The sequence below is a fragment of the Hypanus sabinus genome, chromosome 13 (assembly GCF_030144855.1).
Source record: "Hypanus sabinus isolate sHypSab1 chromosome 13, sHypSab1.hap1, whole genome shotgun sequence".
NCBI lineage: Eukaryota > Metazoa > Chordata > Chondrichthyes > Myliobatiformes > Dasyatidae > Hypanus > Hypanus sabinus.
Genome location: NC_082718.1, coordinates 101,809,814 through 101,824,091, shown reverse-complemented (window position 1 = coordinate 101,824,091; position 14,278 = coordinate 101,809,814). Strand labels below are relative to the sequence as shown.

At 39.8% G+C, this 14,278-nt stretch overlaps 1 protein-coding gene across 1 annotated transcript in view; it reads right to left on the bottom strand.

Moving 5' to 3' along the window:
• ksr2 (kinase suppressor of ras 2) overlaps window positions 1-14,278 on the bottom strand; it is a 365,555-nt gene that overhangs the window by 181,653 nt on the left and 169,624 nt on the right. The window contains exon 5 of the mRNA XM_059986939.1: window positions 5,966-6,147. Within this exon, the coding sequence (XP_059842922.1) occupies window positions 5,966-6,147 (182 nt within the window). The remainder of the gene's footprint in view (window positions 1-5,965; window positions 6,148-14,278) is intronic.

Below are 14,278 nucleotides of genomic sequence, written 5' to 3'. Positions count from 1 at the left end.
CAAGGAATAAAGACGCAACCTGGCTAACCTCTCCCTATGACTCAGGCCTACTAACCCTGGCAACTTCCTCGTAAATCTTTTTCTACACTTTTCAATTCAACAATATCCTTACTCAAATGCTTGTAGATCCAGTCCATCAGAATTCCCTTTGGAAGCTTCCCCATTACAGACGTCAAGCGGACTGTCCCGTCGTTCCCTGCCTTGCGTCATTTGTTCATTCATTATGTGTTGTATGATGTAGGCGGTCATGGTCTGTCCATGACCATGACTGTTCTTGGCAATTTTTTCTACAGAAGTGGTTTGCCATTGCTTTCTTCTGGGCAGTGTCTTTCCAAGACAGGTGACCCCAACTATGATCAAGATTCTCCAGCTGCTCAACATGGCTTCACGCAGCCCTGATTCGGGGCAGGGGGAGGTGCACTAAGTAGGTGCTACTCCTTGGCCAAGGATGACCTGCAGGCAGGGGAAAGCAGCACCGTACACCTCCCTTGGTAGAGACGTGCCTCCACCCTGCCGCCCATATCTTCACCACACCACCCAGGATACATTTCACAAATTCCACCAATTCCACCTGGGTCTTGGGTGGCCCGGCCAATAGCAGGGAAATTGAAATCTCCCAATAATACAGCCATATTGTTATTAAAACTATGAGCAGTTTCTCTATATACCTCCTCAAAATTCCACTGACTACTGGGGATCTATAGTATAGCACCAGTAAAGTAACCCATCTTGCCTCCAAGTTCTCGTCATATGGCCTCACTGGACATTCCTCCAAGAATGCCATCTGTAAGTAGTACTGTACCACACTCCCTTATTAAAAAGGCTACATCCCACCCCCTGCCACCTTGCAGCTCTAAGCTGTTTTACCCCAATAATTGTACATGTGATAATTTCCAATTTAATTCATGACATGGGCACCTTCAGACATATTTCAACTTAGCTTGGCTGACATTTGTGTAGGTGACTCTTGTGGATTCTGTACAAGGACTATAAGCAGATGGTGCGGGGCTGTAGCACAAGGTATGAAGCTATGGAGGGAAGATCTCTTTAGGAAATAACGTCGGTGATCACAGTAATTTTTTTAAAAGTCCATTGGGAGTTGCATGCACAAATGATGCAACCTACAGTTCACAGTGGCTTGAAACTAGTTCAACATGTATGAGGGTGGGTGTAGCAGCTGTATGTTCTGTACACAGTTCCCAACAGGAACATCACAAGCCCTGTTTTAGTGCACTAAATGCTACAGTATTACTTTTTTATCCGATTTTGCAAACTCATTTGGGTGATCTGTGGGTGTTAGCACTATATGCAGCTCAATTAGCATAAGGTGAACTCCAAACATTAATTTTCTTTAGCTCTCCAGAGATGCTGTCTAACCCATTATGAATGTCCACCATTTTCTGTTTTTCTTTTAGATTTCCAACACGAGAGATAGTTCTTTTTAATTATAGCACCTCGTTGAGCCATATCTTTCAATGTGCATCACTTCATATATTAAGTTATGAGTCCTTGCTCTCTCAAGCTACTCTGTTACTCTGCTTGCTAGTTCTATAATTATAGAAATCAGAATTATACAACCCAAACCCAATTCTAAGACAGTCCATTACCCACATCTGGGGACCTCATTCCTGGATTTTCTGCGATCCTTCTGTAAAGCAGCCATCCTTCACTATTCTCCACTCCTGACCCTTAAACCTTCTTAGAGACACTTTTAATACCATGTGTTCCTATGCACTGAATAAGGCTCCTATGCAGAAGTCTTTTTTTTTAAGTTCATATGTATTTGACAACTACTGTGCTACCTTTCACTATGTACTTGTTGGAATATATTATTGGAGCTGTTTTGGTAACTGCTTCCCATGGAAATAAGGTAGCTACATATGAGGAAAACGTTGCATAAAAGTTACAATTTATTTAAATTTCTTTTGTAATGGCTGAGTTAGTACAGGCCTGCAAAAGATGTAGTCCTTTATAATTGTAGAGCCCACTCCTCTCCAGAACATGATTAATATTTTGCTATTGGAAATTATTGCTGACAATAATGAGAAAAACATTTTGGTGCTATAACGTCCTTGGCTGATGGTAGAGTGCCAAAGGAAGATTTGTTGGAGTTTATTTATGTTTAGTTTATTTATGTTATTTATGTTAATACTCTGTGAAAGTATTAGATGTGCAGAAGAGATGTATTAACCAGTGTATTCGCTCAAAAATTAAAACAAAAAACTTTTATGTTTAAAACAAAAGTGAAAAAAAGATGCTGTATAATCCATTGTTTCAGCTCAACAGAATAGGAGGAAACAATGAGTCTACTTGAACAGTTCTGCTTGTGGATCTCGGACAAGGGGTTGGAACAGGTGGTGCAGGGTTGGAGCACCAAAAGGTTGGTAGCTATGCAGGGAAAATCTTCTGAGGAAATTATATTTGTAACAGTGTGTGAGAGAAAATTCTTTCCTTGCATAGTAAGCTATGGTCTGGATCCAGGAATGAGGATAGGTCTGAGAGCAGATATTTTGGCTTCTGAGAGACTGCGGCCAGTCTACCAGACCACATCAGTGCCACCCTTGTCAGCAAGTTTGACCAAAATTGCTCATGGTCCTGATGCACCAGGCAGCACAAAATTGGCATGCAGCTTGCACTGTGCAGAAATGTCACAGGGTAATCTCACATTGCAAAACCAGTGCATATGCTTGAGCCCATAATTCATTCTGTGCACAAGAACATGAAGAGTCTTCATCTGGTTAAAGATTAATTGCTCAGCCTGAATATTATGCAGTAGGGATTGATGCCACAGGATAAATCACTTCGCCAGGAAAAGGAGCAACAGATGAATTAGAACAAATTGGTCTGGTTTTCAGTGTATCATGTCATGTTTCATTCACATCAATTAGCGTTTAAGTTGCACTACCCTTTTTTGCCATTTTCAGTCCCCCTACATACTGCAAACTCCCGTTTGCAGAGCAACTTATTTCAACACATAGATTGTTCAAACAAAGCAGTAACACGGCATCTTTTAAAGGTAATATTTGAACGTAGCTGTATATAACTGTATGTAATAATCTACTTGTATTTAGAAATAACTAAAAACAAAAGATCTGTTCCCGCCTCATTTTCCCCCATGGATACCTGTTCTATAAATCATACAAAATTAAATTTGTCAGAGTTAGCCATTGGTGAAGGTTTATGCTGCATATTGCTAAAATACAAGGAAATGTTTAAATCTGTTGATTGATTCAACAGCTTGCATGCACATACAGTTGGGAATCAGGAGGTTTAAACACTCTTACAGATATGAAGGGCAGACACTCATTCTTTTAGCTCTAAGTTCTAAACAAAATCACTGCTGAAGTTCCTTTCTATCATTGACAAACTAAAGGTTTGAATGTGTAACAAGAATTGGGGCATAGAATATAAAAAAAAGTTGGGATGCTGCATTGCAAAGTTACAAAACAGAGGATCAATTGCACTTCATGCTAATAGAAGGATGTGGCTGCACAGGAGAGAGTGCAGAAGAGACACATCAGAATGTTGCCTGGGTTGGTGAACATTAGTGATGGAGAGAGACTGGATAGTCTGCGTCTGGGGTCCCTGGAACAAAGGAGATTGAGGGAAGACCTGACAGAGATATATAAAATTATAGGAGGCAAAGATGGATATCAGATTCTTTTTCTCATGTTATGATTGTCGAAGATAAGAGGACATTAGTTTAGAGGAAGGAGCTTTAGAAATGATTCGACAGGGAAGTATTTTGTTACACAGAGTGGTTGATACCTGGAATTTGCTGCCAGAACAAGTGGTGGAATCAGAAGCAATTACTGCACTGAAGAGACATACAGGCAAATAGGATTAGTACAATGGCAAAAAGGTTGGCACGGACATGATGGCCAAAGGGGGCCATTGCTACATTGCACAACTCTAGGACTCTGTTATATATAATTGTGTGTAATGCCAGCTGATTTACCGGTAGATATGTGCAATGATATACAAAAGAACTGAATGGTGCTTTAGGTTCATTCAGTACATACTAATTATTTGATGGTCTCTCTAACAATCATAAAGAATGCAATGAAAGAGCCAAGTAATTTGAAGCAAGTTCTTAGTTCTATAGAATATGAAATTAACTACTGCTTGGCCATCTCACTTCATCCCAAATCAACAACAAATCACAGGGAAAAATCATCTGGGAGGTCACTTGTACGCATAGAAAAGATTTCAAAAGGTGTTTTCCAGAACTTGAGGGACTGACTTATAGAGAGATGTTGAGCAGATCAGGACTTCTGTTCACTGGAGTGTAACAGAATGAGGGATGGTCTTATAAGGTGTATAGATAGGCTGAATGCACACAGTCTTTTTCCCAGGGTTGGGGAATCATAAAGTAGAGGGTTAAGGTGAATAACGAGAGATTTAATAGGAACTTGACTCAGGGGGTGATCCAAATATGAACTATCAGAAGAAGTGGTTGAGGTAAGGAAAACATTCAAAAGACACTTTGACAGGCTTCTAGTTGGGCAAGAATTCAAGGGATATGGGCCAAACAGACAATTGGGGCTAGCTTAGATATGAGAAGCTTTGTTGGGGTAGAAATGAAGGACCAATTCTCCTTATAAGAGGGCTCAAAAGCCAAGAACTGAAGCAATTGGTAGAAAAATTAGAGAGGAGTTGAAGAAAAACATCTTCACCCAGACAGCAAGAGGACTGCAGGGAAGGGTGTTAAAGGCAAACGTTATCTTAACAGTGAGACTCTGCTTGGATGTGTATTTGAAGACACTTGACCTGAAGGACTGCAGCCCTAGTTGTAGATGGTGGAATCCGACTGCGGATATGTTGGGCTAAGTACCCTCCTCTGTGCTGTGATTCTTCTTTAATTTCCCCTTAAAAGAGTTTGTGAAGGTATCAAGTAAACATCCTACATTAGGATTTTCAGATATGCCAGTTTGATAATCACACCTTGGAGACCTTGGTCCAATAATTTAAATATGTCCTAACATTATTCCATGAAAGTCACAGGGCTAAGGGAAGTCTTGTACATATCTGGAAGCTCTGAACCATGGAGGAAAATTGTTCTGGTGGTTAAATATTTGCCCTGGAACTTTGCTGACATTTCAGAGAGACAAGACAAGAAAAAAAACAGCCATTCAATATTACTTTCAACATGGTCCCATTATTAAGTACTGACTGAAGCTTGAGTCAAACATGATTTAACAACTTAGTGAGAATGTTCCTTAAACTTTAAATGAATATCTTTGCAGATATTCTGACTAAATTTTCTCTCCACAATAATAAGTACTATTACTTTCTCTTAAATAATATGGACAAAGCTTATTCTAACATAATGATTGGTTGGAAGTAGTACTGCTGTAAAAAATATGACAGGCTTTGACCATTATTATCAGAACTGAGTGCTTCATGGCTTCAGACTTAGACTTTTTCAAAAGCTTCATTGCTTTCTTTTTAATCACATCATTTTCTAGAAGGCCCTCAAAGGAAAGGATAGGATTTGATGGTAATTAGGACCCTTATTGACAATATCACTTTGAAACCAAGCTTTGCAAAGATCAAAAAAAACCTCAACATCTTTAAAAACCAAGCTCTGCTTTTTAAAGTACTCTATGTATCATTAGCTTACTCAACAAGTTTCCTATTAGATTTGAATGTTACTCCACTGTCATTTTTCAGCATAAGATGGAGCTTTAAATAAGCAATGTAGTACCACAGAGTGCAGCTTTTCCAAATGATCCATGACTGCTTCAACAATGATCGTTTACAACTAATGATGTAGGCCTTCATAGAGCTGAAGCAAATGCCCAATTCGACATAATATTAAAGCACTGATGGGATTTAAACTAAAGGGGATATAACAGTATGAAATAGTCGGCTTAGGCCCTTTAAAAATGAAGCAGCTCAATTCTGATCTTTAGTTTACCTCATGGTGATCCAGCAACGACTTGGAATTGACGATGTTACTTACTTGATGAAAAATTGGCTTCAGTGTGAACCGGAGGTGTAGAAGGAAGAAATGATGGATGTCCAACAAAAAAGGAGCGCAAGGAACGTTCTGAGAGAAGAGGGGAACGTTGAGCAGGGATGTTTTCACAGCTGCCAACACTATTGTGTATCTTCAGATTTAGAGGTTTGTTCTTTTTCTTTGCTCTGGCAGGATCATACAAAGGCAACAAATCAGTGAAGACCTATTCACAAGTACAAATTTAGCCTCCAAGTACTGCTTATCAATTATAACAACTGCAGGAAAACTAGAGCAGGTATGAAAATCATTTGGCCTCTGCTCAGCTTTGGTCAGTTTTTGAACAATACTGTGGTAGAAATAATAACAATTCCATATAACCATCAACATAAACTCTCCATATAAAAGAATAAGGGCAAACTCTTATACACGAGTAGAGATAAAATTGAAAATATATCATTCAAGTTTTTTCATAACCATAGCTGGAAAATTTTAAATTCCTGCAACAAAGCTGCTCTCATTTGCACAATGCATTAACAAAACCTCATTTATTCCAAGCCTACCTTCAAAAAGCACATCTTAGACAATACCATCAGCCACCTTTGTTTATCTCTGTGAAGGTTCATAAACTGTACCACCAACTTAAAGGCAGAACTTAAGTGCAAGCTGCTGATATCTGCATAAGACTATACTTCACATTCCCACTCTCAAAAGGTACAATAAAACAAACATGCGATTGGTGAATGATAATGACTTGCTCTCAGTATTTTGTACCCCATTTTTCCTGTATATTGGAAGGGGTATAGCTGCTAGAAAAATGCTGCTTAAAAATATGTTTCTTTGTCTGTATTAACAAAAACATTCAAGGACATTCATCTTTGTTTACTAGAATTTTTTAAATAATGGCCCGAACATTTGCTTTCAGCAGGAAGAGAGGGTGGGCATTTGCAAAAGGGACCGCAAAGGATTCTGTTTCCCCGAATGAATTCTACTCCAGAACCTACTTTCAAAATGATTCTCACACGAAGGCCTGTTTAAATGACAGATTTGTTGTGCGCTGCTTGTTATAGCTTCTGGGAACTGGGTTAAAAGGCGAGCTGGAGATTGGCAGTTGGGCAACCGCCCTGAAGCTTGGGGGCATTGGCCAGCCGGACATCATGAAGAACACTTTGAGACTTGAAGTTAGACATCTGATGATGGAAATGGGTCAGAGAATGTCAATGTCAGAAATAACTCAGTGTGTGAGCTGTTGGAAATCGCAGACAAATAGGGGCATGTAATATTTTATAAGATCTGATTGCATGGTATATAAAACGCTTAGCTTGGCATAGTTGAGAGAAACACTCCAGCTCTCCCAGATCTACATGCTGTGCTATAAATGTCTTTAACTTATTATTATGTCCAGAAGCTTGGAAATACAGCCTAAAAATCAACAGTCAGGCAAATTGAAAGCAAGTAGCAATCTGACCCTGATGCCCCCCCAATAGCAGTTGTACTGTGCACTTTCTTTACTTGTCTACTAGGAACAGGCTTGTCAAACACTTTCATTATCTGCCTTCTGGCGTTGCTGGGCAATGTACAGATTACCTGTAATCCATAGTTGGGTTTTTAAAACTTTGAGAAGTTTTACAACTTCTACTTTCAACCTGCACTGCTCAAACGTCCATCACACCCTCTTCCCTTCATGATTCATAAGAAACACTTATCAAAGGAGATAATCACACTCAAAACAAAAAATTAGTTTCTTGGTTTTTAAAATTGAACCAAAGATATCACCAGATGCTAGTCTGCAGTCATTCTTATTTCCAAATATGTGTTGATATTGTTATGATCCCAGCCCCCTCCTTTGTGAGAATCGCAAGAGCCCTAGTGAAGGGGGGGGGTCAATGACCCAAGAGAAGAAAAAGATACGTGCGGTGTCCCTCGTTTCACGGCGAGGCAAAAGCTGGCGACTGTGGTCATTGTCTCTTGGAGACACCTTTGTGAATTGAGAACTGTACTACGTGTATACCCTCAGGGCAACGTGGGTGGAGTGACGGAGAGAGATTGCATCATCCCAACCTGATTGAAATTTGAGACCCCGTGAGCAAGGATAAAAAGGTGGACTGAAGGGGGGCAGGCAGCGACGCAACAGGAGGAGACACCATCGCTCATTGCTCCCGTGAGACCGGGAAGCTATTCGGAAGCCACGTGTGGTTTCGTTCCCCTTTTACCTGGGAAACAAGTGGCTGATAATATCGAAAAGGACTTCAAACTGACAACGGGGAACCCACGTTCCTGATTCAACGGTTTGCGGCAAAAAGGAAGGGCAAGTCTCTTTTCTCACCACCAATCTCTTTCTCTCTCTGACACGTGAAACTCAGCGCCCTCCCCCCCCCCCCCCCACAAAGGCAGAAAGCCTGCATGAACTCGAGAGACTTGTATATTTCCATCGGACAAATTATTACCCCTAAACAACGATAGAGCTTATTTCTTATTGATTATTACTATACCTGCGCTTTAGATTGAGTGTTGACGACGTATACTATCTGAATGTTTGCATTAACCTTATTTTTGTGCCCCTTTATAAATAAAAACTTTTGAAAATAGTGCCATCAGACTTCAACAGACCTCTCTATCTTTGCTGGTAAGTGATCCAGTTACAAGATACGTGACAATATTATTAAAAATCAATACCCTAGGTAATTTCTAAAGTAAGTACATGTCTGGCACAGCATTGTGGGCAGAAGGGCTGTATTGTGCTGTAGGTTTTCCATGTTTCTAAAGACCAACTTTAAAAAATCCAACGTTTGGCACAGTATCATATTTGGTCAATGTCTTTTATTTATTAAGATACAGCGCACAATAGGCCCTTCCAGCCCTTTGACCCATACCACCCTCCAACCCCTGATTTAACCCTAGCCTAATCATGGGTCAATTCGCCTACTAACTGCTACGTCTTTTGGACTGTGGGAGGAAAGTGGAGCACCCGGAGGAAACTCACACAGTTATGGGGAGAACATATAATTTCCTTACAGGCAGCAGCAGGAATTGAACCCGGGTCACTGGTACTGTAAAGTGCTGTGCTAACCATTGCATTACCGTGCCACTTCTATGCTCAGTCAATGCTGCTTATTCACCTAGAACGGGGGTCGGCAACCCGCGGCTCCGGAGCCGCATGTGGCTCTTTTACGTCTGTGCTGCGGCTCCCTGTTGCTTTGGGAAATAATTGGTTGTGGCGACCCTTTTCCTGGCACATCCGAACCGACTCACAATTAGATAGCCTACGGGGGTTTGCGAGCACAGAGCTTTGGAGCCTCTGCGCCTTGGGGGGCAGGTTGAGGGAGGCTTAAAAGTGAGGCTGAAGATTTCGAATAAAGTTTTTTCCTTCGACTGCAGTTACCGACTCCGTGTCGTAATTTTAGCGCTGCGTGTAGCACACCGCTACATGGTCAGTATTTAATTAAAATGTATTTTATGTTAGTTTGTTAGTTTTTGAAATGTAAATCTAAATTTGAAGATTATGGTGATCTTGTACAATCTAAATAAGACTTTGTGGCAACCCATTTCCTGACACATCCGAACCGGCTCACAATTAGCCAGCGTTCAGGCTAAGGGAGATAGCCTACGGGGGTTTGTGAGTACGTGTCTTTTGCAGCATCCGCGCCCATGGGGGGGCGGGTTGAGGGAGGCTTAAAAGCAAGGCTGTTTAGTTCGAATAAAGCTATCTTTGACTGCAGTTTACTGACTGCGTGTAGCAACCGCTACAACGTGTTTTTATCGCTGGCTGTCCAGAGGGGAGGTGCTGAAAGGCTTTGTCGCGTGTCTGGAAGAAGTGAAAACTTTCCTGGGCAGCAAAGGGCTCACCTTTCCTGAGCTGGAACAGCCAGAGTGGCTGGAAAAGCTACACTTCATGGTAGACATAACAACGCACCTGAACACGCTGAACACAGCTCTTCAACGGGGTAAGGACGTACAGCCCTGCACATGTTGGAGGATGTTTTGGCATTCGAGCGCAAGTTGACGTTGCTTGCCAGAGATTTACAGAAAGGCACATTGTCTCACTTCCCCAATTTGAGAGAGTTCAAAAAAGGTCACGACATGATAAATTCGGAGTATTTACATTGGGCAATCATCGCAATGCAAACATCGTTTGGGAAACGCTTCTGTGAGTTCAGAGAGGAAAAAAACACATTATCCTTCCTGGTCACTCCCCTAAGCATTGATCCATCCCTACTGAATACGACTGCATTGTCAGGTGTGAGTCAACCTGAACAAGGATGATAAATATTTTAATTGCCTATTATTTTACGTATATTCATATGCTTTCATTGTTCAGTGAAATAGTCCTTTTATTTTTCAGGTTGACAGCTGGCTGACGTTATTTTTGGTTTGCTGCTGGCGGCAAATTTAAGTTTGGTGTTTTTCATAAATACAAGAAGGACTCAAATAGACGTTGAGTATTTTACTTAAAAGTAACCTTCAACCCAACGTCTTTTTTTCAGAGGTCAACATGTTTTTGTTGCATGCAGAAATGTAATTTCGTTTTCTCTGCAGGAGTTCATCAATTTCATAAATGCAACACATTATAGTTTGTTTATACATAGCATAAAGGCAAAACAAAACGTTGTATGCAGTGTTATTTCATTTTAAATGTCAAACGGGTTTTGCGGCTCCCAGTGTTTTCTTTTCTGTGGGAAACGGGTCCAAGTGGCTCTTTCAGTGGTAAAGGTTGCTGACCCCTGACCTAGAACAAGCCTACTTTATCCGATCTCCTCCTGACATATGTAAGATAGTAAGATATAACCAGTAAAACAATTGCAGTCTGAACCCAAATAGAAGTTTGCAGATTGCAGCAATATTCTGTAAATTCATTTGTGATGAATCATTTCAAATATTCGCAACAAATTTAGTTTTGAACTTACTTGTTAAATTCTCATTTAGGGAATTACTGTATGTTCAAAGGCTGTCAATGATGTGGAGAAGGGGTTGGTGAAATTTAGTGGGTGGTAGCACAAGACAGGCAACCTGGTGATCATTATGGCCTATTCTGATATTCACTTCATTGCAGTCAGCTGTCTGGGTAGCTACCGTTGATATTTTTTAAAGTCAGATGTCCCAGATGTTTAGGAGCATAAGGGCTCTGTGATAAGTGGGGGTGGAGTGGAGATACTGGGTCGATAGCTTGATTCATTTCTTCTTTTAGGTCTTTTTAAAAGCTATTTTATGAACAACAGATTTTTTATGGTACTTATTTTGAAGAAGAATCATGCCACTTCTCAAAACTTGCAGAGATTTAGGTGAAAAATAAAACTAGGAGAAAGCTACAAATCATTAGTTTGCAGAATTCTTATGTAACCAAGAGGAAAATTGAGAGGTGCAAATATTAATTAAACTAAAAAAAGCAAAAATGGACATACATCTCAATGGCTAGGTGAAGCAGATAGTCTCAACGGTTTACTGTATTATTGATAGGCAAAAGAAACGTCATTTTTAAAAAGCATCTTTACAGTCTCAGTATTCTTTACAGCCACTTAAATTTTGTAGATAAAAGGAATATTTAATTGTTCAATTATCTTAAGAACATGAGGTAGCGTTTCCTGCATTATTGCCAGAGAATAGGATTTCCTTCAACCACAATTTTATTCTGTCCTTGTAAAATTAGTTCTTCTTGAATTATAATTAATTTGCAAAGCCATCATCCCTTTCTGAGAGATTCATTATTTCTAATCAGTGAGCAAATGAATGGCTTTTGAAAATGAAGCATATATTTAGCAAAATAATGGGAGAAAATGTTAAAGTAGCAAGGCATCTATTGGGCTTTGAATGAAAACAACTGTATGGCAGAATTACACACTTTCAACATCATGATAGCCAGCTAAGCTGAGTGTGGTGTGTCAGAATCAGAATCAGGTTTATTATCACTGGCGTGTGTCATGAAATTTGTAAACTTAGCAGCAGCAGTATAATGCAATACATGTTAATATAGATAGTTAGATAAATAGATAAAGAAATAAATTGTGACACTTGTGAAGACAAAGAATAGATAATCCAAAATGGGATCTAACAACAGTGGAACACCAGTAATGAAAATGCTAACATGTTGGGATTTTCATACAAAACAATAATATTATGAAGTAAAACAATGTGACTATTTACACTTAGTTTGCAAAAATACTTCAAAGTTCTCCGTTTCATGAAGCAAAAACACAGTATGGCAATATAACTGTATTTTCAAAGATACAAAAGGTTCAAGGTATGTTTTTGTTATCAATGTATGTAGTATACAACCCTAAGGCTTGTCTTCCCACAGTCATGAAACAAAGACACATCATGAAATCCATTCAAAGAAAACATCAAACACCCAAACGTGCAAAAATGGAACAAATCATGCAATGGGCAAAAAATAACAAAATACATTGAATATAAAACATCAAACCACAGAGTCATTGAAACAGACTGGTAATGTTCAGTTAAGTTCAATTTAGTGCTGCTATTCATTGATAGCAGGCCTCTGGGTAGGAGGGAGAGAGAGGGGGAGGGAGAGAGGGAGAGAGAGGGGGAGGGAGAGAGGGAGAGAGAGGGGGAGAGAGAAGGGGAGAGAGAGAGACAGACAGACAGACACATACACACGTCACATGAAGGGCACCTTCCTCCAGCAGAAGCTAGAGGGAGGGAGTGACAAGTGAAACATAGACACTTGGCGCTCAGCACCAGATTGCCATCCACTCTCATCCCCATTGATTTCAATTTTACTCAATGCTTTAATCGGCGAGATCAGCGAGAAATGGAGTTGATCACAGGCTCGCGGCCTGCCCCCAGGCTGCGCACAAAACCTCACCGAACTCTCTCGGAGGCAGCAAAGCACCAGCTCATTCAACTGGCCCAAAAACACACCATCAAAACTAAATCACAGGTTCCAATTGCACGCAGCTTAGTAGCAGAATCAACTCTGAAAGAAGTAGTAAAAGCAGTTTTTGTGAACTGTCTGCAGGATGTCACCTTTGGCTGTGCTGTTTGCTGGCACCATCTTCAAAACCGAATTATTCACAATGGAACATGACAATATTAGCAACTAATAAAATAGCTTATCACTATGAATATATCTACTTACACTTGCACGAACGTTCACATAATAGCTTATTTCTATAGTATGCAAATACTGACAATTCCTCCTTCAGGTAAGACAAAATAACAAATTCCACACACTGTTTAAAGCAATTTACTTCTGGAATTGTTTACAATGCAGCCCAAGAAGCACAGACAGGTGAATCAATGAGCAGAAGCACAGATTTATGGTTGAAATGTGAATAACATTACAAATCAGTAAATACAAAGCCTGATGCTTAAACACACCCAAACCAAGATAGTAAGGATGTGACTTGGCTACCTTTTTTTGTCAACTTTTACTTCCAGAATTGTTTATTTCATTTTTGACTTGGATTTATGCTGGTGGTAAATAGTTGCAACAACTGTCTGTGGGAGGGGAATGCTGTTTTTGTGAGATCGGTCCACAGGAGCAATGCTGGGCTTTCAGCTGCTTGTCACCGTAATTTTCTGTCCTATTCCTACTCTGATCTATGTCCTTCCCTACTTTTCTAATGATGCCCAAGGTATTTCAGCACTTCATCTTCCACTTGAATTTAATTCTGATTTCAAGACTTTCAGGGAGGTTACTTTCTGTCTTTGCATTAGACCTCCCTGCTCTGCAGTACATTATTTGTCCATGTTACAAAGGTTTTATGTGATCCTTTACTCATCTTCTCTCAGTCTGTCTGCCCTTACTATCAACCAGATGGCTTCAACAATCACATATCACCACAGTAACCCTGATCTCAACCAGTCAGAGGTATTTCATTTGTCCATCATACTGATTAATTCATGCTGACACAATTTTATTTCTGTTATACTGACTGTCCTGTTGTACATACTATTATTATAAATTACTATAAATTGCACATTTAGACAGAGACATAATGTAAAGATTTTTATTCCTCATGTGTATGAAGGATGCAAGTAATAAAGTCAATTCAATTCTACCCATTCCTTCCTCACCCTTTCTATCACTTAAAATTAACAATTTTTTTCTCTCTTTTCCTAGTTTTAATTCAGGGTCTGTGGCCTGAAATGTTGTCACTATTTTCTCTTCCACCAATGTTGCCTGACCTGCTGAGTGGTTCTAGCATTTTCAGCTTTTAAACATGCATCTGGTTCACTAATAACCTACTATGAAGAAGCATGCCACCTTTACTCAGTTAATGAATATAACCTATAAATTTTCTAAATAATAAATGTACTTTGAAAAATTTTAGAGCTCCAACATATTTACATCATTAATGT